Source organism: Astyanax mexicanus, chromosome 21 (assembly GCF_023375975.1).
Source record: "Astyanax mexicanus isolate ESR-SI-001 chromosome 21, AstMex3_surface, whole genome shotgun sequence".
NCBI lineage: Eukaryota > Metazoa > Chordata > Actinopteri > Characiformes > Acestrorhamphidae > Astyanax > Astyanax mexicanus.
The window spans coordinates 9,091,161-9,115,257 of record NC_064428.1 but is presented as its reverse complement, the minus strand read 5'-3'; the positions used below and the strand labels follow the sequence as shown (position 1 = coordinate 9,115,257).

General features: G+C 40.4%; 2 protein-coding genes across 3 annotated transcripts; both read left to right on the top strand.

Annotated features, from left to right (window-relative positions):
- Positions 1-15,014: 15,014 nt before the first annotated feature.
- On the top strand, positions 15,015-18,964 carry LOC111196211 (macrophage mannose receptor 1-like). The gene is made up of 3 exons (XM_049470099.1): positions 15,015-15,385; positions 16,536-16,877; positions 18,505-18,964. The coding sequence occupies exons 1-3, from the start codon at positions 15,040-15,042 to the stop codon at positions 18,870-18,872; spliced, it is 1,056 nt and encodes a 351-aa protein (XP_049326056.1). The 5' UTR covers positions 15,015-15,039; the 3' UTR covers positions 18,873-18,964.
- A 4,038-nt stretch (positions 18,965-23,002) lies between these two features.
- Positions 23,003-23,869, top strand: LOC111196207 (epidermal differentiation-specific protein-like). Of its 2 annotated transcripts, none has more exons than XM_049470113.1 (2): positions 23,003-23,541; positions 23,684-23,869. In XM_049470113.1, the coding sequence occupies exon 1, from the start codon at positions 23,003-23,005 to the stop codon at positions 23,516-23,518; it is 516 nt and encodes a 171-aa protein (XP_049326070.1). In that variant the 3' UTR covers positions 23,519-23,541; positions 23,684-23,869. The 2 variants fall into 2 exon arrangements, with proteins under 2 accessions (XP_049326070.1, XP_049326069.1); XM_049470112.1 differs by having other exon boundaries at positions 23,003-23,545.
- The last annotated feature ends 228 nt before the right edge of the window (positions 23,870-24,097 follow it).

Here is a 24,097-nt window from a genome sequence, read left to right as displayed (position 1 = left end):
ACCAAACCAAACAGAGGGAGAAACACTCCAAATAAATGAAATTATCAACTAATCCGGACCAGAGAGACCAACTATGTAAAGTTTCCTCAACAATTTACAGGTTTTTTACACTTTTCACACATATGTTCTCCCTGAACCAAAGGCTGTTCAGTACATTGGCTGAATGCTGGGTATATTTACAGTATATTCTTTGTTTAGCAGTGAATACTGTATATAAAGATGGCTAAATAAAAGAGAAATCTGTTTAATGATTTAATAAATTATTGCAGACAATATTGCTCAATTTCATTTAGTTTAAATATAACTGTGAACGGCAAATGCAGGATCCAAGCACATACTAGCCCTATGAGGCCTAATACATCAGTATGGGACAATAAATGAGACAGAAGACATTATTGTGTAGTTTGTGAACATGCAGGACATGCTATTGTCATGCTTTTATCCTGTCTTTTCCTGTCCGGACGGGATTAGTTTCTCAGGGGGACGTCTCTGAAAAATATTTCACCCTTCTATTCAGTGATAAAACTCTTGAATCCAGACTGCAATTGAAAAAACAGAAGGATCAGTGAGTTATATTAGCTTTCTCTGTCAAATGACATCACGTTCAGTAGCTCCTCCATTTCCACTCGCTGTTGTGTTTTTAACATGGATCTCCGTGGAAATACGCACCCAAAGTGTAATTACAGTGCACGGCAGTGGACAAATAGTGAGACTTGCATCCGGATAAAAATACCCCAGGACCGCAGAGTTCAGAGAAAAACCTTACATAATTCAGCCTGTAATTTTCTCAGAGGACGTCTGAGAAAACCACAAACATGGTTGCTCTGGACAGGAATAAAATAAAACAGAGGACCCACATAAAAGGGAAGATGAGAGACACTGCTTGTCTAGCCCCTGTAGACTATAAGTTTTGCAAATAGAAAAGGTCACTCTTAGAGCTTAGATAGGGCCCAAAAACTGTCCTTTTGAGCCTTTTTTTAAACCCAACATTTCATTTTAAGTACAGCATTAAATCTGAGCTTTTTAAAAACATTTTCGGGCTGTTTAAATGAACACAATCTGTTCAGAATGATATTAATTAACAATGCAACACTAAAGAAGCATAGACCTGTTATTTAAGAAAAAAATCTCAGCATCTACTCTATGTAATTAACAATGTCTAAGAAAATAAAATGCTTATAGAACACACTTTTGTGTTACATATAGCCTCTATAACAAAACACAAAAAACAATAATACAGCTACGCACTGAACACCCATTAAACCAAAATAGACGGTCGGGTTCGGGCAGAAAATCTAAGCTCTAGTCTCTCTGGAGGAAATAAACATGAACTTGCCTACAGCAATGCATAATAATGCATACGTGCCTGGACCCTAGTAAATTATTATTATAATTTCAAACAGGTAAAAACAGGATCTATAAAAGGATGTTTGTACAAGTATATGTGTATACCCCTCTGAGATCCTAGAGAAACAAATACACAAGACCTGTGTTATGAAACCACAATATAATCCTTGAGCAGGAAATAAGAGACATAAAAACAGGGAAGATAAATAAATTATAGCCTTTAAGCCAGTCTCATATGCAAAACATTACATTCAATATAGACCTGTATTGTTTCCAGCCTTCACAACCAGCACAATACACCACCATCACATTTGCATCATCATTATTAAGCTATGCAGTTTATGAGTTGTATGTCATTTCCCCAGGTCTCTCTTATTTAAAGAGTGTCTTCTCCCAACAGCAGTTTTAAGATCTCTCCCCAGATGTTCATTGGGATTTAGGTCCAGACAAATTGCTGGTCACTTCAGAACTCTCCAGTGCATTGTTTGCACTAATCTCTGGGTGCTTTCTAAAGTATGTTTGGGGTCATTGTCTTGCTGGAAGACCCATGACCTAGGATGCAAACCCAGCTTTCTGACACTGGGCTCTACATTGAGACCCAAAGCAGTAACTTTCAGATTTAATGATGCCTTGCACACAGTTAAGGTACCCAGTGCCAAAAGGCAGTAAAACAACATCTTTGAACCTCCACCATATTTCCCTAGCTATTTTATGTCCTTTGTGTCGTAGCATTTCTTTTCATTCAAATGTCGACATATAGTTTGCACTGACACTGATGCACCCTGAGCCTGCAGGACAGCTTGGATATCTTGAATATCTTTGGAACTAGATTAGGGCTAATTATCCCCCGTCTAGACTATCCTGCAACTATCCTTTATCAACTCAGAGATCTATGTTTGAATGTATATGAGCCCACAAATGTTCAGCTAATTGGGGGTTTACAGTGTATGAGCAGTGTACACATTTGACCTAATCTAATAGAATATATAAGAATTAATTAGAATAAATTAAGACAAATTGTATTTTTTTAAGTAGACTTTATTGATTGATTGGTTTTCCGTAACTTGACGCTGATTGGTTTTAGAAGGACATGCGTCTGACGTTGGCGTGTTGACAATTCAATGGGTGGTTTATTCGGCGGGAAGCCTTTCCAGGATCAGGATAAAATGAATGAGCAGATTAATTTCATCTTCATAGTAGTGCTGCTGCTGTTGTGGTTTTATACCAGCAGCAGCAGCAGCTTCAGGCACAGTACTCTAGGTTAGTTCACATTTTTTGCTTATTTTGAGAGGGTACTGACTGCAGCCTGCAGGAAGGCGGAGTTAAACGTCCAGTGCGTCCAGCTCTGCCCACTTTGTTAGCGTCATGCCCTCCAGTCCCGCCCACTTTGTCAGCATCATGTCTTAGCTCCGTCTCTGAACGGAAGTAAACAATGTACAGGGCAGTTAGCGACTTTAAATATAATGTGCCTCGTCGTCCTGCTTTAATACTGTGTTACACTACAAGCTTGCGAGACTGACGAGGCGTGGCGTGGACAAAGTGGGCGGGACTGGACGCGCTGGACATCCAACCCCGCCTTCCCGCAGGCTGCAGTCAGTAGTAGTTGGTTATTTTTCTTCTTCTGCTGCCGTTGTTTAGGAACGGCTGTTCAGCTTCCTGTAATTGACCCAAAAGTTCGGATCATCTAGAAAAGCGCTTTCACACTGCAGGAGAACCGGACCATGGTTCAGAAGATCCGGACTGAAACCACCTCTCTTGGTCGGACCAAAATCTGGTCCTTTGTTCCGGACCGTGTTTTGCGGCCCCTTTCACACCTGCTACTTTGGTTCGGACCAAACGAGCCAGGTGTAAAAGCGCCCTAATACTTTATAAAACCAGTACTTTTACACTTTTACTTTTAATTTGATTCTTTAACTTCTACAGAAGTATTTTAAACACTACAATCTATACTTCTACCTACAGAGTAATAAATGTCAATACTTTTCACACCTTTAAACCTCCAAGCCTATTTTTGACCAATTTCCGCCTGAAATTACATACTCACATTTGAAGGCTTTTCACTCTAATATTAAATAGTTCAGAGGCAATTCTATGAAGTAATATCACTTAGAACTCTTTACACAATTCCTTTAAGGCACTTTAATTATTCAATTAAACATGTAATGGCCAAAATATGGTAAAAAAACAGGAACATTTTTAGTCGCTTTTCAGATTTTCTATTTTTATTTTCAGACATGAAATGAACTATTTATATGGAAGAAGGGTTTTGGCAGATCTACATTTTGCTAAAAAGTGTTTATAATCATCATATAAAATTATAAACTGCTCCCTTTACTGGTTAGATATTATAGTGATTTGATGGTATTTTCTTTCTCCAAACGACTGAAAACTTTATTATAATAAAAACTACTAATTTTATACTTTATTCTGCAGTATGAAGGTGTTTCCTGATGTCACTACGCCGGCGGCCAGGGCGTGTTAAGAGGTTAACTTTAAAACATTAACATCATTTAAATGTGGCAAATGAATAAAACAGTGTTTGTTACAGTTGCAGTTAAAAGGTTATATACATTCATTGTGGAAATTATGAAGCTTTTTTCACCATGGATTTTTCAGCATGGTAAATAACTCTGACCTCCAGTGTATCTGTACTGAACAGTGTTTGTTTCTCTGGTCTGTGATAATGATTTTCTTTATCTCATGTTTTTGCTTATGGACGTCAGCTGTTTATCCTCACCTGTAAAACAACTGGAGCTTTGTTACATGAACAGACAAACAGAAACGCCTCCGCATGTTTAAAGTTGTTCTTGTGAAGAGCAAATTAGGAAACACTTTGCATGTGATTCTATGGAACCTGAAGTACAGGAGTTGCAAAAAAAACAAAAAAAAAAAAAAAAACAATGCTCCATACATAGTGATATGATTTTTAAAAAATATATTATATAGATATAAGTTAAATATATAATATATCAGATGAACACAGTGATACTTGAGAAGTGAAATAAAGTTTATAGGATTTACAAAAATATGCAATATGCAATCATTCTTTGAACTTAATTAGGCAGGTGTATAAATTTGGGCCCCAACAAAAAATATTTAGTAATCAATATTTAGTAGAAATAACAGCCTCTAAACTAATAGCTAATCTAACAGCTTCCAATGAGAGTCTGGTTGAAGGTATTTTGGATCATTTTTCTTTACAAATCATCTCCAGTTCAGCTTTAAATCACACCACAGATTTATAATAAAATTCAGGTCTGGGGACTGAGATGATGACATAAATGCTTTAGTAGATTTTGAGCAGTAGTTCTTGGTCTATCATTATTGTTAAATCAACTACAGCTGTAAAAGGCCAAGTGTTTAGAGCACCTTCGTCAAACCTGGTTACAGTGCAGAGCACTGTAACATTTTTATAATTTTATTGAGCAGAGGGGATTCTGGTATCAGAGGTTTAGGGGTGTTGAGCCACACCGCCCTCCCTTAAAAACATGGACTGTAAATGAATTTAGGAAGAGTTTCCAGGAGGTGTGAGTGTGTCATATCTGAAGAAATATAATAATTTAGATTTAAATCAGACACACAAACTGTTATGTACAGGGGACAGGCGTGTTACCTTTTAAAAACATCTTTTCAGCAGATAAGGAGATTTTTAAACATTTCTATTTAAAGATACCTCCTGAAGCTTCGTTGTCTGGTCTATTTTAGCCTGGACGCATCCTCTTCATTTCAATGGAGAGAGCTGCAGCATGCCGCGGCGCATGCTGGGTTGCGTTGCATTGATCGCAGCCCCGCCCTTCAGTGAAAAAGTTCAGCAGAGCTCAGGTTCATTTAAATGAATCCAGCAGCCGTGCTGCTTCCAGCCAATCAGGAAACAGCAGGCTGCGATTTCACATGCATGTGAGCCACACACACACAAAACAACCGCCGTTCAACCACAGAAGAAATGCTGAAAATGGCGGAATATGGATTTATAGAACTATAGATTACAGTACCTACCTCTGTTGCTTTATTTGAAGGAAAAAAATCTCACAAACACAGCTACATGTGGCGAGCCGAGAGATCTGACAGATCCATGATGTGTCGGACTGCGGCTCCGCGGTGTGTGTCGGACTGCGCGATGGACCGTGGCTCCGCGATGTGTCGGACTGCGGCTCCGCGTGTGTGTCGGACTGCGCGATGGACCGTGGCTCCGCGATGTGTCGGACTGCGGCTCCGCGGTGTGTGTCGGACTGTGCGATGTGTCGGACTGCGCGATCTCTGCGGTGTGCCGGACCACGGCTCCACGATGTGTCGGACTGCGGCTCCGCACTGTGTGTCGGACTGCGCATTCTCCGCTGTGTACCGGACCGTGATCTCCGCTGTGTACCGGACCGCGATCTCCGCTGTGTACTGGACTGCGATCTCTGCGGTGTGCCGGACCACGGCTCCGCGATGTGCCGGACCACGGCTCCACGATGTGTCGGACTGCGCAATCTCTGCGGTGTGCCGGACCACGGCTCCGCGATGTGTTGGACTGCGGCTCCGCAGTGTGTGTCGGACTGTGCGATCTCCGTAGTGGGCCAGACCGCGATCTCTGCGGAGTGCCAGACCGCGGCTCTGCGATGTGTCGGCTAGCTCTGCTAGCTCTTTTCCTGTGCTGCGCTGCTGTAGTGCTGGCAAACTCGGTGGGTGGAGTTAGTGTTGGGGAACGAGCAGCAGGAGGAGACAGAGGACAAAACTGACATAAAACTCCGGGACGGACTACACACTTAAAATAGGAACGTTCTGCTGAATCCGTGTTGACAAGAGCTGCCAGTGCTTTCACTCACCATGTTTCCTTAACCCCTTAACGCCTGTTGTTGCAAATATGCGACTAACCGTTTGATTCAATCAACCTGCCAAGATAGCGCCTGCATTCCCCCAATGCCTGTTAGTGCATATTCGCCACGGACCTAGGAACCTTTGACAATTTACAATTCAAATGAATCTAGAATTCAAATTAATGAAATGTTTCCTGTAATATTTGTGTATATTGTGTTGGTGACAGTAATTTATTATTGAATGCCTGCTGTTGGGTGCATAAATAAAACATTGATTTTTCACTGTTATATTACTCTGTTATTGTTATCTTAGTATGGACCATTATGTCTGCTGTAGCAAATTTGCAACATACCAAATTTATCCCAAATAGACCATATTGCCTGTTGTTGCAAATTTGCAACATACCAAAATTTCTATTTATTTTTGTGCAAAAGTGAAATTAATAATCTCAACAATATTTACTATCTACTTAAAGGTAAAACACACATGAAACATTTTTTCATATACAGCTACATTAATTCAGGCGTTAAGGGGTTAATATTTGATGATACATACTGATCATTTTATCATTTAATACTGACAATTAGTTACATAGTGGTCCTTTAACGTTTCTGAGTATGTTCTGAACTCGTTTTGCTAATCCTGTTGTGTGATAAGAGAAAAAATGCTTTCCTCTGTAAATTTTGGGATATTTATGAAAAACAAGCTATACGAAGATATATGAAGCTATACGATGTTGCAGATGTGCAGGTGTGAGTCCTTGTATAAAGCAGGTGCAATTTGCATGTTGCAAATTCCATCGTAAAATGCCTTCATATATCAGGCATAACTCATTTCCCTCTCTATTCTGTGTGACGGGGTGGTTGAGTTGAGCTTCACTGTAAGGAAAAAACCTTCTTTATTATTTTGTATTTATGTATAAGTATTTATGAGACATATATTCCTCAGTTATAGGTTAAACATCTTGATTTTGATATACACTTTCTCTATCAGATGGATTTCTCTCTGAAATGGATGTGGATCATCATGCTTTTCTCAGGTATGACAAAAAAATATAAGAATAAATAATTATGCTTCTTTCCATATTGTATGTGTGCATCAATATACAGCTCTGGGACAAATGAAGAGACCACTTCAGTTTCTGAATCAGTTCCTCTGTGTTTTCTTCTTTTTGCTGTTAATAGGTATTCAGAAATCAATATTTGGTGGAATAACCCTGTTTTTCAATCACAGTTTCCATGCATCTTGGCATCATGTTCTCCTTCACCAGTCTTACACACTGCTTTTGGATAACTTTATGCTGCTTTACTCCTGGTGCAAAAAATCAAGCAGTTCAGTTTGGTTTGATGGCTTGATGATCATCCATCTTCCTCTTGATTATATTCCAGAGGTTTTCAATTAATAAAATCAACGAAACTCAACATTTTTAAGTGGTCTATTTTTTTCAGGGCTGTGTGTGTGAGCGTGTGTGTGTGTGAGCGTGTGTGAGAGCGTGAGTGTGTATGTGTGTACGTGTAAGTGTGTATTTCTACTTCCGGCGCCGACGCGAGTGGCTGCCTGTTCCAGTAGCTCCGTCTGTTTGTGTGTTTTTCTGAGTTTTTTTACGTTTATTTATCGTCTCTGTGCTACTACACACGTCTAGTGTGCATCTTATTTATATCCTAAGGATATTTTTTGTGTAAATATGCGGGGCAGCGAGGAATACCGTGTTTATTCCCGGGAAGAACTGCTAGCCCTCCGACCCGCGGGACGTGGGGGCATTGTCCACACAATACCGGATGATCTGAGAAGGAGGTACCGAGGTTGCAGGGCCGGCGCTATGCTAAAGGCTAAGCTAAAGGCTAAGAAGTCGGAGCAGCGCTGGAGGTACAAACCCTCAGTTCCGTCGGTGGTTATGGGGAATGTTAACTCACTGACCAACAAAACCGACGAGCTAGCCTGTCTGGTGAAGAATCAGAAGCTCTACAGGGAGTGTAGCATGCTGTGTTTCACCGAGACCTGGCTCACCCCCGACACGCCGGATGCTAACGTGCAGCTACCCGGCTTTTCTTCAGTGAGGGCGGATCGGGACCCGGTGCTTTGCGGGAAGCGGAAAGGTGGAGGAATCGCGCTGTTTATTAACAACAGATGGTGCAACCCTGGACATGTGTACGTGAAGGAGGTGATCTGCTGTCGGGATATTGAACTGTTAGCGGTGAGTCTCCGACCTTATTACATGCCGCGGGAGCTCTCTCACGCGATCCTCGTGTGTGTTTACATCCAGCCGAGAGCGGACGTGCAGGCGGCGTGTGACGTCATCCACTCCACCGTCGCAGCGCTGCAGACACAGCACCCTGACGCCTTCTATGTGATTACTGGTGATTTTAATCACGTAACGCTGGACTCTACACTGCCTGCCTTTTTCCAGTTTGTGGACTGTCCCACCAGGAAAAACAGGACCATAGACTTGCTGTATGCTAATGTGAAGGATGCATACAGGGCTATTCCACTACCACCGCTGGGGAAATCAGATCACAATCTGGTGTTCCTGCAGCCTCAGTACAAACCACTGGTACTGAGGCAGCCCACTACCACACGCTCATTCAGAGTCTGGTCTCCTGAAGCAGAAGAAGCCCTAAGGGACTGCTATGACACCACTGACTGGAGCGTGCTGCTGCACCCACATGGTGAGGACATTGAGGGGGTGACTCACTGTGTTACGGACTACTTGAATTTCTGTATGGATGTTGCTGTTCCCACAAAGACTGTACGCTGCTTTCCAAACAACAAACCCTGGATTACCAGCTCCGTCAAGGACCTCCTCAACCAAAAGAAGAGGGCGTTCAAAGACGGAAACTTGGTAGAGCTGAAGCGCGTACAGGGGGAACTCAAGGTACGTCTTAAAGAGGCCAAGGAGTCTTACAGGAAGAAGGTGGAAAGAAAGCTGCAAGACAACAACATGAAGGAAGTCTGGGGTGCAATGAAAACCATCACTGGGTGCAAGAACAACAACGGCAACCCAGTAGATGGCAGTGTGGACAGAGCAAACCAGTTCAACAACTTTTACAACAGGTTTGACTGTCCTGCTCCTGCTGCCCCCTCCTCCTACCCTCCTGCAGCATCACCAACATCTTCTCCACCTCTACCATCATCACCACCATCTCCATCACCTTCAACTCCAACTCCACCATCTTCATCACCACCACCATTACCCTCACCTCCATCTTCATCAACATCATCACCGTCATCATCATCACCACCACTACCACCACCCTCACCTCCTCCATCATCATCTTCATCACCATCAGCACAATCACCCTCACCTCCACCATCTTCATCAGCACCATCATCACCCTCACCTCCACCATCTTCATCATCACCACCATCAACACTATCAACTGGCAGACAAATCATCTCCTCCAGTCCACCAACCTTTACTGCTGACCAGGTCAGGAGACAGCTGAGGAGACTTCACCCCAGGAAGGCAGCTGGCCCGGACAGAGTGTGCCCCAGAATGCTCAAGGCATGTGCTGTTCAACTGGGTGAGCCCCTCCAACATGTTTTTAACCTGAGTCTGCGTATAGGGAGAGTTCCTGCCACGTGGAAGACAACCTGTCTCATTCCTGTTCCCAAGAAGGCACACCCGAAGGAGCTGAATGACTACAGGCCTGTTGCTTTGACATCTCATGTGATGAAGACCATGGAGCGACTGCTGCTGGACCAACTCAGACCTCAGGTCCACCATGCTGAGGACCCACTGCAGTTTGCGTACCGGGAAAAGGTGGGAGTGGAAGATGCCATCCTCTATCTCCTGCACAGAGCTCACTCTCATCTGGACAAGGGGGGAGGTGCTGTGAGGGTCATGTTCTTCGACTTCTCCAGTGCCTTCAACACCATCCAGCCCCTACTACTGAGAGACAAGCTGATGGAGATGGAGGTGGATATGCACCTGGTCACCTGGATCACTGACTACCTTACTGGGAGACCACAACATGTCAGGATCAGGGACTGCTCCTCTGATACAGTGATCAGCAGCACAGGAGCACCACAGGGGACTGTTCTCTCTCCAGTCCTGTTCACACTGTACACATCAGACTTCAAATACCACTCGGAGTCATGCCACATGCAGAAGTTCTCTGACGACACTGCAATTGTGGGGTGTGTGCGTAATGGTGATGAGACGGAGTACAGAACCCTGGTTGAGGAATTTGTGATGTGGTGCAAGATGAACCATCTGCAGCTGAACATCTCCAAAACCAAGGAGATGTGCATAGACTTCAGGAGGTCCAGGCCCTCTGCTCAGCGGCCAATCTCCATCGAGGGGGTCGACGTGGAGGTGGTCAAATCCTACAAATACCTTGGTGTGCACCTGGACGACAGGCTGGACTGGTCAGTGAACACTGACTCCCTCTACAGGAAGGCTCAGAGCAGACTGTACTTCCTCAGAAGGCTCAGGGCTTTCAACATCTGCCAGAAACTCCTCCTGATGTTCTACCAGTCTGTGGTAGCCAGCGTCCTCTTTTACACTGTTGTGTGTTGGGGAGGCAGCATCAGCAAGAGGGATGCTGGACGACTGGACAGGCTGGTGAGGAAAGCTGGTTCTGTGCTGGGATTAGAGCTGGAGTCCTTAACACCACTGGCAGAGAGGAGAGCCCTCAGTAAGCTGCTGAACATCATGAACAATGTTCACCACCCTCTGCACAGCACCATCACCAGGCAGAGGAGCTCATTCAGCGGCAGACTGCTGTCCCAGTCCTGCTCCACAGACAGACTCCGAAAGTCTTTTGTTCCTCAATCCATAAGACTGTTCAACTCCTCTCAGCACAGCAAACTAAAGACTCTGTGAAACTTTTTCATTCCGGCCACTCTGGCCACACCATGGACACACCCCCAGCTATGGACACACTCTCAGACTTGCTGATGCCTAGAACACTTTTTATAGTTCTACCATATTTTGCACTAGTAGTTCATTCACTAGTTAATTCATCTACTGTTTACGTATCTTTTGCACTGTTTACGTATCTTTTGCACTGCTTAATTTAAGTTATTATATAACTGTGTATTTGCACTTTCTGTTTGGCTGACATCAGTTATCCTCACATTATGCACATCAACTGGTGTTCACTGTCTATTGTGTTCAACTGCACTACCTCCATTCTCCATCTCCATTACACACACACACACAAAGACTGTACATTTACACTGTATATTCTATTTCTTATTTGATTGTATTTATATGTATCTTTATATTTTATATTTTATCTTTTTTAACTTTGTGTATTGTGTAACCTGCTGCTGGATGCCAAGAATTTCCCCCCGGGGATCAATAAAGTATCTATCTATCTATCTATCTATCTATTTGTGAGTGTGTGTGTATGTGTTAGTGTGTATTTGTGAGTGTATGTGTGTGTGTACGTGTTAGTGTGTGTAAGTGTGTGTATGTGCGTGTGTGTGTGTGTGTATATATGTGTGAACGTGTGTGTGTGTGTGTGTGTGAGCGTGTGTGAGAGCATGTGTGAGAGCGTGTTTGTGTGTGTGTGTAAGTATGTGTGTGTGTCTGTGTGTGTGTGTTTGTGTGTGTATATATGTGTGAACGTGTGTGTGTGTGTGAGCGTGTGTGAGAGCATGTGTGAGAGCGTGTTTGTGTGTGTGTGTAAGTATGTGTGTGTGTCTGTGTGTGTGTGTTTGTGTGTGTGTGTTTCTGTGTGTATGTGTGTGTATGTGTGCGTGTGTTTGTGTGTGTGTGTGTGTATGTGTGTGTATGTGTGTGTTTGTGTGTGTATGTGTGTGTATGTGTGTGTTTGTGTGTGTATGTGTGTGTTTGTGTGTGTATGTGTTTGTGTGTGTGCGTGTTTGTGTGTGTGTGTGTTTGTGTTTGTGTGTATGTGTGGGTGAGCGGAGTGGGGGAGTGCATGTGTGAGTTCGGGTCGGGAATCGGGTCAGGATTTTTCATTTTTGCAAATCCTGAAGACTTTGTGAATAGAAAGCCTACTGCCTGCTGACCGGCGTCGGAAAGCGGAGACGCCTCTGTTTACTAGCCGTAACTATAAAATAAAATATACTTAATACGTGCACAGACTATTAGTTACTAGATATATATTTTTTCTGAAATTTATAAGGATTTATATTTATGCTTACTACACGGACTTACTCCTATTAACATTAACACAGGAGATGTTTTGCCGTTTAAGAATTAGACAGAAGAAAAAGATAAATCTAATTTATTTCACTTCGCTATTATTTAACTGAAATTCGCTTTTATATTTGAAATAATCGGCTGCTCGTTTGGGCAGTTAATCGGACATCCTTCCCCTCTGCAGGACAAACGACGAATGATGAAGCAAAAATTCAGCCGATTATGAAATTCAGCAAAGCAATCGCAAGGAGCATCACACGCGGGGACACTGGGATTGCTGCTGATTCCTTATTTTTTTTTCTAAACGATTATTGGTTAACATTTGGGACATAATGTTAACTTGTCATTAACTTGTCTGCTTGCTGACATATGTTTAGATACTCATAAAAAATATTTAATAACTTATTACCAGAGGTGGAAAGTAACGAATTACATTTACTCATGTTACTGTAATTGAGTAGATTTTATGAGTAATTTGTAATTTTTAAAGTAGTTTTTCAAATAGGTAATTTTACTTTTACTAAAGTACATTTTGACACAAGTAATTGTAAAAAGTACTCCCCATTACTGAGTAAAAAATAAAATGAAAAAAAAAACAAAGGAAAAAAAACAATTGTCTGAATAAAAAAAATTAAATTGGTGCAGATGCGCCGGTGCACGGATGCTTGCGCGTGGAATAACGAGGCAATGACGTCCTCATAATAAATTACATACATTTATAATCTAAAGCTTATTAATGATGTATTGTTATAGTTAAATAATACAGTGTTTAGATTTTGCGGGCCGTCTCTACCTGCAGCCTTGCCTGTATTGCGCTTCGGCTTCGGGACCCCCGCCGCGCGATGCTGCGTCGTGAGAGCGCGCGATGCCCGTCCTGAGACCGAGCGATGCCGCTTCCTGAGAGCATGCATTGGTCCGCGGAGGTCTTCAGCTTCTTTACTTCAAGTTATTGCGATCAAAGGAAGGTATATAAAATCAGTTCCAGTCATGAATAAAGGAAATAACCCTTTTACTGATGCATGAGGACTGTCTCTGTGTTATTAAATATACTGTAAAGCATTAAATGCGTGTCAACCTAGAGTTTTGTTTATTGACTTCCAACTGTTTATTGAGTTCCAACTGTACACTGTAAAAATTAGGAAAGAAAAAAAAATGTATATAATGGAATTAGGGACAGTTCTATAAATGGCTCAAATGGCTCGCTGCGGTGGTGCCGAAGACTAGGCTGTGCCGAGCTACGCCTCCACGGCAAAATCTGGACACTGTATAATAACTGTAACACTAGAGCACTAGAACTAGAGCTAAAGTTAAAGATGTAAATAACTGATAATAATCTCAGCATCCCTGTAACAGATCATCTTAACAGAGCTTCTTAAACTGGCCACCCAGTTAGCCTTCTTTTTCTATGTAATATTATAATTTTATTCTCGAAGTCGGGTATTTTTTTACAGTGCTCTGGCGTACCTTCAGTGTCACTTTCGTCTCCAGGCAAATTTTTATTTGAGATTGTGCTGTGCTCTTCGTCATAAAGGGTGCTGAGATGAGAGGGGTATCATTTCGGCAGATGTAAATATCAAGTATTCAGATTTGAACTTGGTTATCTTCGCAGATTTTACGATTAAGCTGTGTTTAACATGTTCTCAATGATCATTATGGCTAAAATGCCTTAATGCTAAAAGTCCTACAAGTTATTTAGTTCTGCAATACCAGTCTTTCTTTCGTTATATACAACTAAAGTAGCACTGTCTAACAGGAGTCTTTGTTTGGCTTTATATCTTGTTGTGTTCTGACTGAAATATAAATATTAACGGACAGCACGAGAGTAACCTCTATAGCGCCCACATGTTTACCAGACGCGTGTGCACGCAAACGAGAGTCGGATTCTGCCTGGGATTTAAAATTCGGCACACCTGTTATATATATTATGATTTAAATACATTTAATAAAATTATATCTCACGCTTTTCATCCAAGCCGTCCACTCAGCTCAGAGCGCCTCTTTAAGTGCTCGATTCATGCTGATACGCAGCTGCCCTGGATTAAGCTTTAAGTTTATTTGGGTGAGTAAAGCACGTGTAAAGCTCGTTGGCCCAAACAAAAATATATTAGATGCAAAAAAGCACTTTTACTTTTACTTCAATAGAATTTTAGCAAAGTAAAGGTACTTTTACTTAATTACACCATTGTCCCTTATTGGCCAAGACAAACAAGACCCGCCCCCGTCCTATTACTGATTGGATGGAAGGCTTGCGTTGAGCTTTAAATGGTGTGAACACACCAATTTTTTTTTTTTTTTTTTTTTTTTTACAGAGCCACGCTAGGCCGGATTTCTGGCGCGGCGCCCGAACGCTATCACCCCTGTACATACGTCTGCTATGTGCAGGTGTGATGTATCACAGTATAAACCAATAGGGAGTCAGAATGTTACATGTTTATGCTTCTCTACATCCAATCACAATCAGATTCTTGACACTTCTGAGTATAGCTGTATGGAAAGTTGTATAGTTAATCAAATGCATGTCAAGGAGTAGAACAGTTTGGGAAAAGTACAGTATGTATATGTAAAAAACCTTTAAAACTATTCCAATAAAATAACAGCAGCCAGAGTCTGAGAGAGAACTTTACTATACTTTACTATACTGTCTCTGGGTGGATCTGATTTCACTTCTAGTGAAGGAGACTCATCTTAATTGATGAGAGAATTAAATTTTTATTTAATAAAAACAAATAAAATCTGCCTTGTGTTCTTTTCCAGCTGCATGTGACCTAGCTGAGTTCATGCCTTTCCGCTATCACTTTGTGAATATAAATAAAAACTGGACTGAAGCTCAGAGCTACTGCAGACAGACCTACACTGATTTGGCCACCATCAACAACGTGGAGGAGATGAACAAGCTAAAATCCACAGTGGAAGGTAAAGTTGTGCACTACGCATGGACTGGCCTGCAGAAAGGAGACGGTCAGAAATGGCAGTGGTCTCTGAATGATAATTCTGCGTACTATAACTGGAGTTCTGGAGAACCAAACAACGCTGCCAACAGCAACTCCTGTGTCAACATGTATGCAAATGGAAAGTGGAATGATGACAATTGTCTCACTTCATTCGCCTTTGTGTGTTACACAGGTAAGACCTGTGCTGTATATGAGGTAGCATTCTTCACCTAGTCCTAACTGTAGCTCATTTATTAAATATAAAATGGTAACGTCACCAGGGTTGTTTGTCAACTTTATTACAACATTGAGAGAGACAGGGATAATCGCCAACAAGCAATAGTTTTATCTTAAAATGGTGACCCACCTTAATGTACTGTAATGTATATGGCTAAGAGCAGTGAATGCCAGTATTGCACGATAATGGCACTCTGACAATCTTTCACATAAGCATTATAACTATACATGTAAAAAAAGACTGACATTATATTCGACTGACTTAAAATGTATTATACCACAGTAAGTTCCAACCCTGCAATGTAATTGGCTGAGAGGCACTTTATGAGTGACATTATCAGCCGGTAATGCACTGTAACCGAAGTTCTCAATGTATTATTCCGCCACTGCGATGTCATTATACACCACTGGGAGGCACTAGATCCTATAGGCACAGTGCAGAAATGCCACGTCTCCAATAGGCGGCTGAGGCAAAGACGCGGTCCCATAATTAAATAATCCCATACGCATTATTACAAACATTATCAGCCAACAATATCATGTTAAGAGGTGCTGTTATTTAAAATAAAAGCTTAATGGTAGATATTTTCCAGTTAATAAAGCGTATTTTAAGCTGAATGTAAATTATGGGACCCTTGTAATTCCGCAGGTCTTGCTGCTGGGGGGCGCCGAAGTAAACAAAACTTTGATTCTTAAAAAAAAAACATTTCTTTCAAAGTCAAACAAGAGCTGGACTTTAATCTGCACAGATTTTTTATCTGGGTGGGTGGGTGGGTGAAGCGCTTCCATTGAGTGTTAACCAAACAGATCATATTTTTCTCGTCCTCTTTAACACTTTCAAATCTTTCAATAAACAGCAATAATGGTACTGTGGCATAATCACAGGAATACATTCGAAGTTTGTGCTATATTGTGTAATATTGGCACAGTGATATAGCGGTTTCATGTATTATTGCTTGATTTTACACTTTCAACATTCCTGCTCTAACGTGGGATGTTGGCACCAGTGCTGTTGACCACAGCACACCAGTTCCTACTATTTCCATCTGTTGTATTACCAAAATCCTCCAGGGCAATATTGCTTAATTGTAACTTTCTTTTTTTAGGGCAAAAAACAGCAAATAATTTAGTTTTGATTAGTGAGAAAAAAACATTTGCTGATGCTCAAAGCTACTGCAGAAAAAACTACAGCGATCTGCCCAGTGTGAAGAGCATCACTGACAACCAGAAGGTTCAACAAGCTGCCGGTGGAAACACTGTTTGGATTGGATTGTTCCGAGAGTCCTGGAAATGGTCGGATCAGAGTAACTCTGTGTACAGAAGCTGGAGAAGCGGACAGCCAGATAATTTAAAAGGAAATGAAAGCTGTGTCGCACTGGGGAAAAATATAATGGACCACTGGGATGACTGGAAATGTGAAACAAGCTTCCCCTTCATCTGCTATGAGAGTGAGTTTTATTTTTATTTAATCAGAAATATATACATATACACTTATTAACGCACAGTTAACTCACCAAGAAGTTAATGGTTGAAAAACGATTATTTTGTATGTGAGTGTAATGAAAAAGTTTGGGCATCCCTGATCATTTTCTTGTTTTTCCTTTATAAATCATTGGTTGTTTAGATCAGCGATTTCAGTACAACATATCATATAGCAGACCCTGACAGAAAAAATACCTCAATATTTAGTAGATCCTCCTTTTGCAGAAATAACAGCATCTAAACGCTTCCTATAGCTTCCAATGAGAGTCTGACTTCTGGTTGAAGGTATTTTGGATCATTCTTTTTTTTACTAATCATCTCCAGTTCAGTCAGGTTTGATTCAGGTTTCTGATCATGAACAGCTGCTTAAAATCACACCACAGATTTACAATAATATTCAGGTCTGGGCACTGAGATAATCTGAGATGATCATTCCAGAACATTGTTCTTGTTCCTCTGCATGAATGATTTAGTGGATTTTCAGCAGTGTTTAGTGTTTAGGGTCGTTGTCTTGTTGAAGTATCCAGCCCCGGCGCTTTAACTTCAACTTTCTCACCAATTCTGAATCTGCTGATATTGACTGGAATCCATGAGACTCTCAACTTTAACAAGATTCCCAGTACCTGCACTGATCACACAGCCCCACAGCATGATGAACCACCACCAAATTTTACTGTGGGGAGCAGTAAAGTGTTTGTGTTGGAATGCTGTGTTCTTTTTCCTCCATGCATTCAAATAACCACCCTCCAAATAACTCTAATAATTTTAGTTTCATCAGTCCAGAGAACCTCATTACAAAATGAAGTTGGCTTGTCTAAATGTGCTTTAGCATACCTCAAGCGACTCTGTTTGTGGCGCAGAAAAGGCTTCTTCTGCATTTCTCTCCCATACAGCCTCTCCTTGTGTAAAGTGCGCTGAATCATAAATAGTGAATAGTGAACGATGCACAGTGACTCCATCTGCAGCAAGATGATGCTGTAGGTGTTTGGAGCTGGTCTGGAGGTCTGTATGTTGACTATGACTGTTCTCACCATCCTTCACCTCTGATTATCTGAGATTGTTCTTGGTCTGCCACTTCAGGTCTTAACTAGAACTGTGCCTGTGGTTCTTCCATTTCCTCACTCTGTTTCTCACATCCTTCCTCTAAACCATGATGTTGAACAATCTTTGTTTTCAGGTCATTTGAGAGTTTTGTTTTGAGGCTCTCATGTTGCCACTCTCTTCAGAGAAGATGCAAAAAGGAGAAGTACTTGCAATTGTCTATCTTAAACCTTTCTCATAATTCTCATAGGGTCAATGAGCTTACCAAACTAATTATGTGTTTCAATAATTAGTGCTAAAGCTATTCAAATCAATAAAAAAATCCCCAAATGAATTCCCCTGCCTAGTTGTGTTTAAATAATTATTGCACACTTTCTGCAAATCCTATAAACTTTATTTCACTTCTTAAATATCACTGTGTTCCTCTACTATATGATGTATTTAACTGAAATTGCTGATCCGAACAAGCAATGATTTATAAAGGACAAACATTCCCCTATGTAGGTACCGTTTCAATTAACATGTTACTGATTTTTGTTTACTCGCTTTCAGATAAGCTGATCTTGATCCAGCAGAATCTGAGCTGGGCAGAAGCTCTGAGATACTGCAGAGAGAATCATGTGGACCTGGTCTCAGTTCACTCTGAGGAGATCCAGCTCTGGGTGGAGGATGTGGCTCAGAATGCCTCCACTGATCATGTGTGGCTGGGCATGCGTCACACCTGCACTCAGGGATTCTGGTTCTGGACGAGTGGGTTTTCCGTCTGCTACCAGAACTGGGCTCCAGGTAACGGGACAGAAGGTGAAGACTGCAGTCCTGTAGAGAGAACCGGAGCGGTGCAGGCTAGAGGAGATCAGCAGTGGGTCAGCCTGCCTGAGAACCAGACTCTCAACTTCATCTGCATCAGATATGAAGGTTAACTGAGTTGTTTTATGGAGAAGGTGCATCATTTTAATGTTAAACATTCCATGGTAAATCCCTTTATATACTTGATATCACTCAGAACTATTCTTCTCTCAGGTATTTTAGAAATAAACTGACTTCAAATATATTTCTTCTTCTGGCCCCCAACAAAAAAAGTTTGGACACCCCTGCTCTATTCTGTGTGACGGGTGGTTGGGTTGAGCTTCACTGTAAAAAAAAAAAAAAAAAAAGTTATTTTACAGGTTTTGCCACTATTTTGTTTTTTTCTTTGAATATAAACAAAAAATTACAAAAATAAACTTGTGTGTGAGTTTAATATACAGTCATTTCTAAATGGAATGTATATTTTTAATGCCATTTTTTATATTTAAGAGCTTTTAACTGGCAGTTATACAGAAACTAACTGTGAAAAATAAAGTTTACATTGTTAAAAAAATTGTCGTGTCAATTGATTATAAAATGTAAAAATATTCTGTGATTAACTGTGATTAATCGCACTTGTTCTTCTTAGGACACGAGTTTTATAGTGGATATTTAAATGTAAATAAGCATGTTACCGCTTCTTTAGGACCCATTACCACCTGATCCCACCTAAATTTGCTTGTTTTAAGCCCGCGCAACATACACTGTGTGTGTGTGTGTGTGTGTGTGTGTGTGTGTGTGTGTGTGTGTCGGTCCATCCTCCGCTTTGATATTTATTAGTAATATCTAATTACTAATAAAAAAGCTTTACAATGGCTAACTTAAAACTGATACTGCTTCATTTTTTCTTTGCAGCTTTCCTTGAGTGCCAGTCATACTCAAAGTTCATTTTAGTTATCAATCTCTTTAATCAATTTCTTTAAGTTATTCTCAGAGCTGAATGCATTGATCAAGATTTAAGTATTGATTTTAACCAGATTAAAAATCTTGTACACGTGAATTGAGGCCTTCACATTGGATAAAGGGTCTGATTAAATAAAATTTAATTCAACTAAATTAATCATTGTTATTATTATTATTATTATTATTATTAATGATAATAATAACCTTACTGATTGATTAGTTGTTTTTATTCTCTTCTTTATGCATGAAAATCATTGCGTGATTATAATAATCTAGACTATTTATTAATTGGTGGGATTTTTCTACATGTATATGTGGTCCTGCTCCTGCATGCTTGGATTGATTAAACTCCCGCTCACTTCAATAACAATTACATTCACTCCCGCGCTGCAATGTATTCTGACCTTCTACCTGCACCTTCGCTGCTGTTTTTTTCTTCCTCCGACTAGTCGACTGCTCCCCACACTGCCACAGTTTATTCAACCCCTGTTAAGCGGTGTGGTTGGTTTTGTTGGGTGCCCAACCTCCTTAAACCTCTGATCCTAGAATCGATCCTGGTTTAAAAGCTTTAAAAATGATGTCTCTTGTGCTGAAACATTTGCTATTGTTCTGTGTTGAGAAAAATAGTAAATTCATTAGTATTAGTATTCATTAAATATTAAATATTTATAAACTCTGATTTTGCTCAATATGAACCCATTCATTTTGGAATCACTCGGGAGCCCCCTTTGGTCATCAAACAAACCCAAAGACATTCTGAAATGGGTATTCAGAACCAATACAAACAGCGAAAAATCAGCAATGTGTTACTAAATTGCTAAATCATACAGTTAGGTTAGGTAGTAGGGACATTCCAGGATTTTGGTACATTTCCTGTCCCACCACCTAAATTTCAAATGTACATATCCAAAATATCTAAATGACTATTTTTTGTGAAAATGTACTTGTTATAAGACAAACTGTAAAATATGGTGGAAAAATAAGCTCCTTAGATATTATTCAAAAGACCGAACACCTTTGGACCACCTCAAAAAATGGCCGTTTTCTCTTGTCCCACACATTGGGTGACCAACTCCTTTGGCAAATTTAACAATTAAATAATTGTTAAATTATTTAAAGCTCTAAATAAATGACTTCCTCTTGTATATTGTTGATCTGCATCTCCTTTACTTATGAAAACAACTTCTTTGGTCTACATTGTTTTGCATGTTACCGTTTTTATGCTATTAATTTGTGTCCCACAACATGCGCTCAACCCTGTTACCATAAGGAATTTTACCTGCAGAGAAAGAGTTAAAAATATTTGTCTACTGGCACAAAGGAAGTGACATCACAAGGACATTTTCTGCCCACATGGTAAGACGAAGAGTAAGCGCTCTAACAATTTTTAAACGTTTTTTTCAAAATATGTTTGTCCAAGTTGTGTGTGTCACTCAGTGAACTCAACCCTGTTACTCATATTGTAAGACTAATAATGAGTAGAGTCAAAATTTACTTTATATACTTATATAACCATGTTTGTCCTTGATCTTGTATACATAGCTAAATTTTACAGTTAGCATCTGTTCCTGGGGTAAACCACAACTTAGCCTAGATTTGCAACCCTGTTACTCGCAACCCTGTTACTGTAAGTTACCAAATATATTGCATTATCTAATTAAAAAAACTGCTTTGATACCTGAGCTTGACAAATCAAACTTTTTGATAGTCTATTACCTGTATTTAATAAATATATGACTAAAAATGATCAAATTGAAGATCAAATTTTCAGAAGTGACCACCCCTGAAATGTACCAAAATCCTGGAATGTCCCAGTAAAAGTGGTGGTGTAGGTACCAAGTTTGCAAAAGTTTGAGACGGTGTGGATTAAAAGTCTGTGTAGAGCTAGGACATCTTTTTTGAGACAATATTCTTAATTAAATTCAAATTTGAACAATATATAGCTCAGAAAAAAAACTCCTTTATATAATCTGGTGTGCACTGCCCGCACAAATCTCCATCACAGTGCATGTTAAGAGGTGTAGGGAGCTGCACAGACAGGCTAGAATCATTTCAGCTCACATCAGATTTCTGTGGAAGAGTACAGGCCCTATTCCTGTAAACATCACGTAAAGTTCAGTTATCATACTGTAATCCTGACATCTTTAACATTTATTGTGTCGTGTATCGCTGTCTCTTTGCTGTGAAGATGCTTGAAGATGGGGAAGAAGACTCCGCAGACTCTGCCTTAGGTGTAATACAATTATTTATTACAAAGACTTAGTCCTATAGGCTATGCTTGGAGAGAGATGTTGCCCAATACTGATGACCCTGCTCTCTCTCCTCACAGGACTTGGGGACCTGTTTATATAGAATTTCATGGTATACATCTGGAAACACTTAATCATGCTCTAGGATCAGAGACATCCATAGAAGGGGTCTTTCTAATGGTTAGATACATTACTGAAAAGAATATAGATAAAAAATATATAAGCTGAAAATTATATCAATAGGTTACTCTGTGGTCTCTTGGGAAAAGAGATGTTTTTTTATGGCAGCTTTCTGGATGATGTGTAAAAAGATGCATTTAGTTATTTAGAACTTGTTCTTTTTAACCATGATGTTGCATGTTGATTTGGATAATATTACTCACCTTAATATCTGCATATCTAATAAACACAACTCCAAATCAGAAAATAAAAAGAAAGCACTGTTTTTATTTACAGTGTTTCCCAAAATGCCAGAGCAAGTCCATAATAGAAAGGCTTAAGAAAAACGCACATTCACAGCATTTACAGGCTTCCCTGCACCATTTACATAGCAATCCGCCAATGTCAGAACGCACCTGGCTCTTAAAGGTAATAGCAAGTGACACACCCAATGATTACTTATGAGAATTAGTATGTGTGTTTTTCTCTCAGGGACCTCAGGGAGTCACAGATGTTGCTTCTTTTAAACTCATAAATCCGAGTAAGCATATTTAAATAATGAGAAACTATGCCTTGCAGTATGTGCAGTATGAGCCCTATCCAACCCCTATTTAGAAATTCATGATTACTGCCACACACTGATCTTATCTGTAAGTGGCATTACCAGAATCTTGCCCAGACTTGTATTATCTTAAAGCACAATTTAACAATATCTATGCAGCTCCTTCCAGCACATTCCTGGACCTTTCATTTTGTTAATCAGATGCTGGCAGGAGACCCTCCAGACAAGGACTACAGTATAAAAGGGCTCTGCATGATCTTTACTCACAGCTCACCTCAGTCTCGCCTCATTCTGCTTTGCCTTCATCAACAGGACAACTCTTCCAAGAACCATGAACAAGATCATCGTCTACGAGCATTCTCACTTCAAGGGCCTCAGCAGAGAGTTCACCTCCGATGTCAGCAATTTAGTTGCAGAAAATTTTAACGACTGCGTCTCTTCTGTGAAAGTGATCGGAAATCCGTGGGTGGCGTACGAACATTGCAATTTTGATGGCTCCTTTCAAGTCTTTGAAGAGGGTGAATATGGCACTGTGGGCAGCAATGATGTCATTTCTTCACTACAGTTGGTGTCGGAGGATCTGACTAATCCTCAGATCACCCTTTATGAGCACGCACACTATCAGGGCAGGCAGACGGTTCTCAGGAATGAGACCAACTTGTGTCATGGCAGTCTCAATGATGTTGCATCTTCTCACAAGGTGCAGAGAGGAGCATGGATCCTTTATGAGCATGCAGATAAAACTGGGCATAGAATGTTGGCCAGATCCTCTAAGGATGTGCCTGATTATGGCCACTTCAACGATAAGCTTTCCTACGTGGTTCCTCTGAAGCCGGGAAAAAAATGATGAAGAGAAGATCTAGACCAGCAGTAGGTATGACGCATTGCAATCAGATTTGTCATGAATTAGTTTTTATTTGAATTAATATTTTAATAAAATAGTACTATATTATTGATTTATTCATTGTGAGACTGTAACAGTATTCTGTTTTTGACCATTTTTCATTTCCAGTGTCCCTTACTGGTGTGGGGTGTTCACATTCACTGGGCTTCTTGAGGGTACTGAGGCAGGCGAGGATCCTGTGACATGCTGAGACCATCATACTGCTGTTTTCTCTTCTAATCTTCTTCTGATGTGCTTTCATTTTACTTAATGCTATCAGCTAATTAAACCTTTGTGTGTGCTTTGTATTTTATTACTAAAGAAAGCAATAATCAAATAAATCAATATAATAAACAGCAACAAATTTTCAGTCTCTTTGATACAAGCTCTTACTCGTGTCCCAACTCTAGCAGTAAAAGGGAAATACCTTGAAATGCTTGATGTTTAATCCTTTACGACTAAGGATATGCCAAGAAACACCCATTTTATTTCTTGGCCCAAAAAATAAGAACCAGTCCAGCTCAGATCTCTGGGTTATCAGTC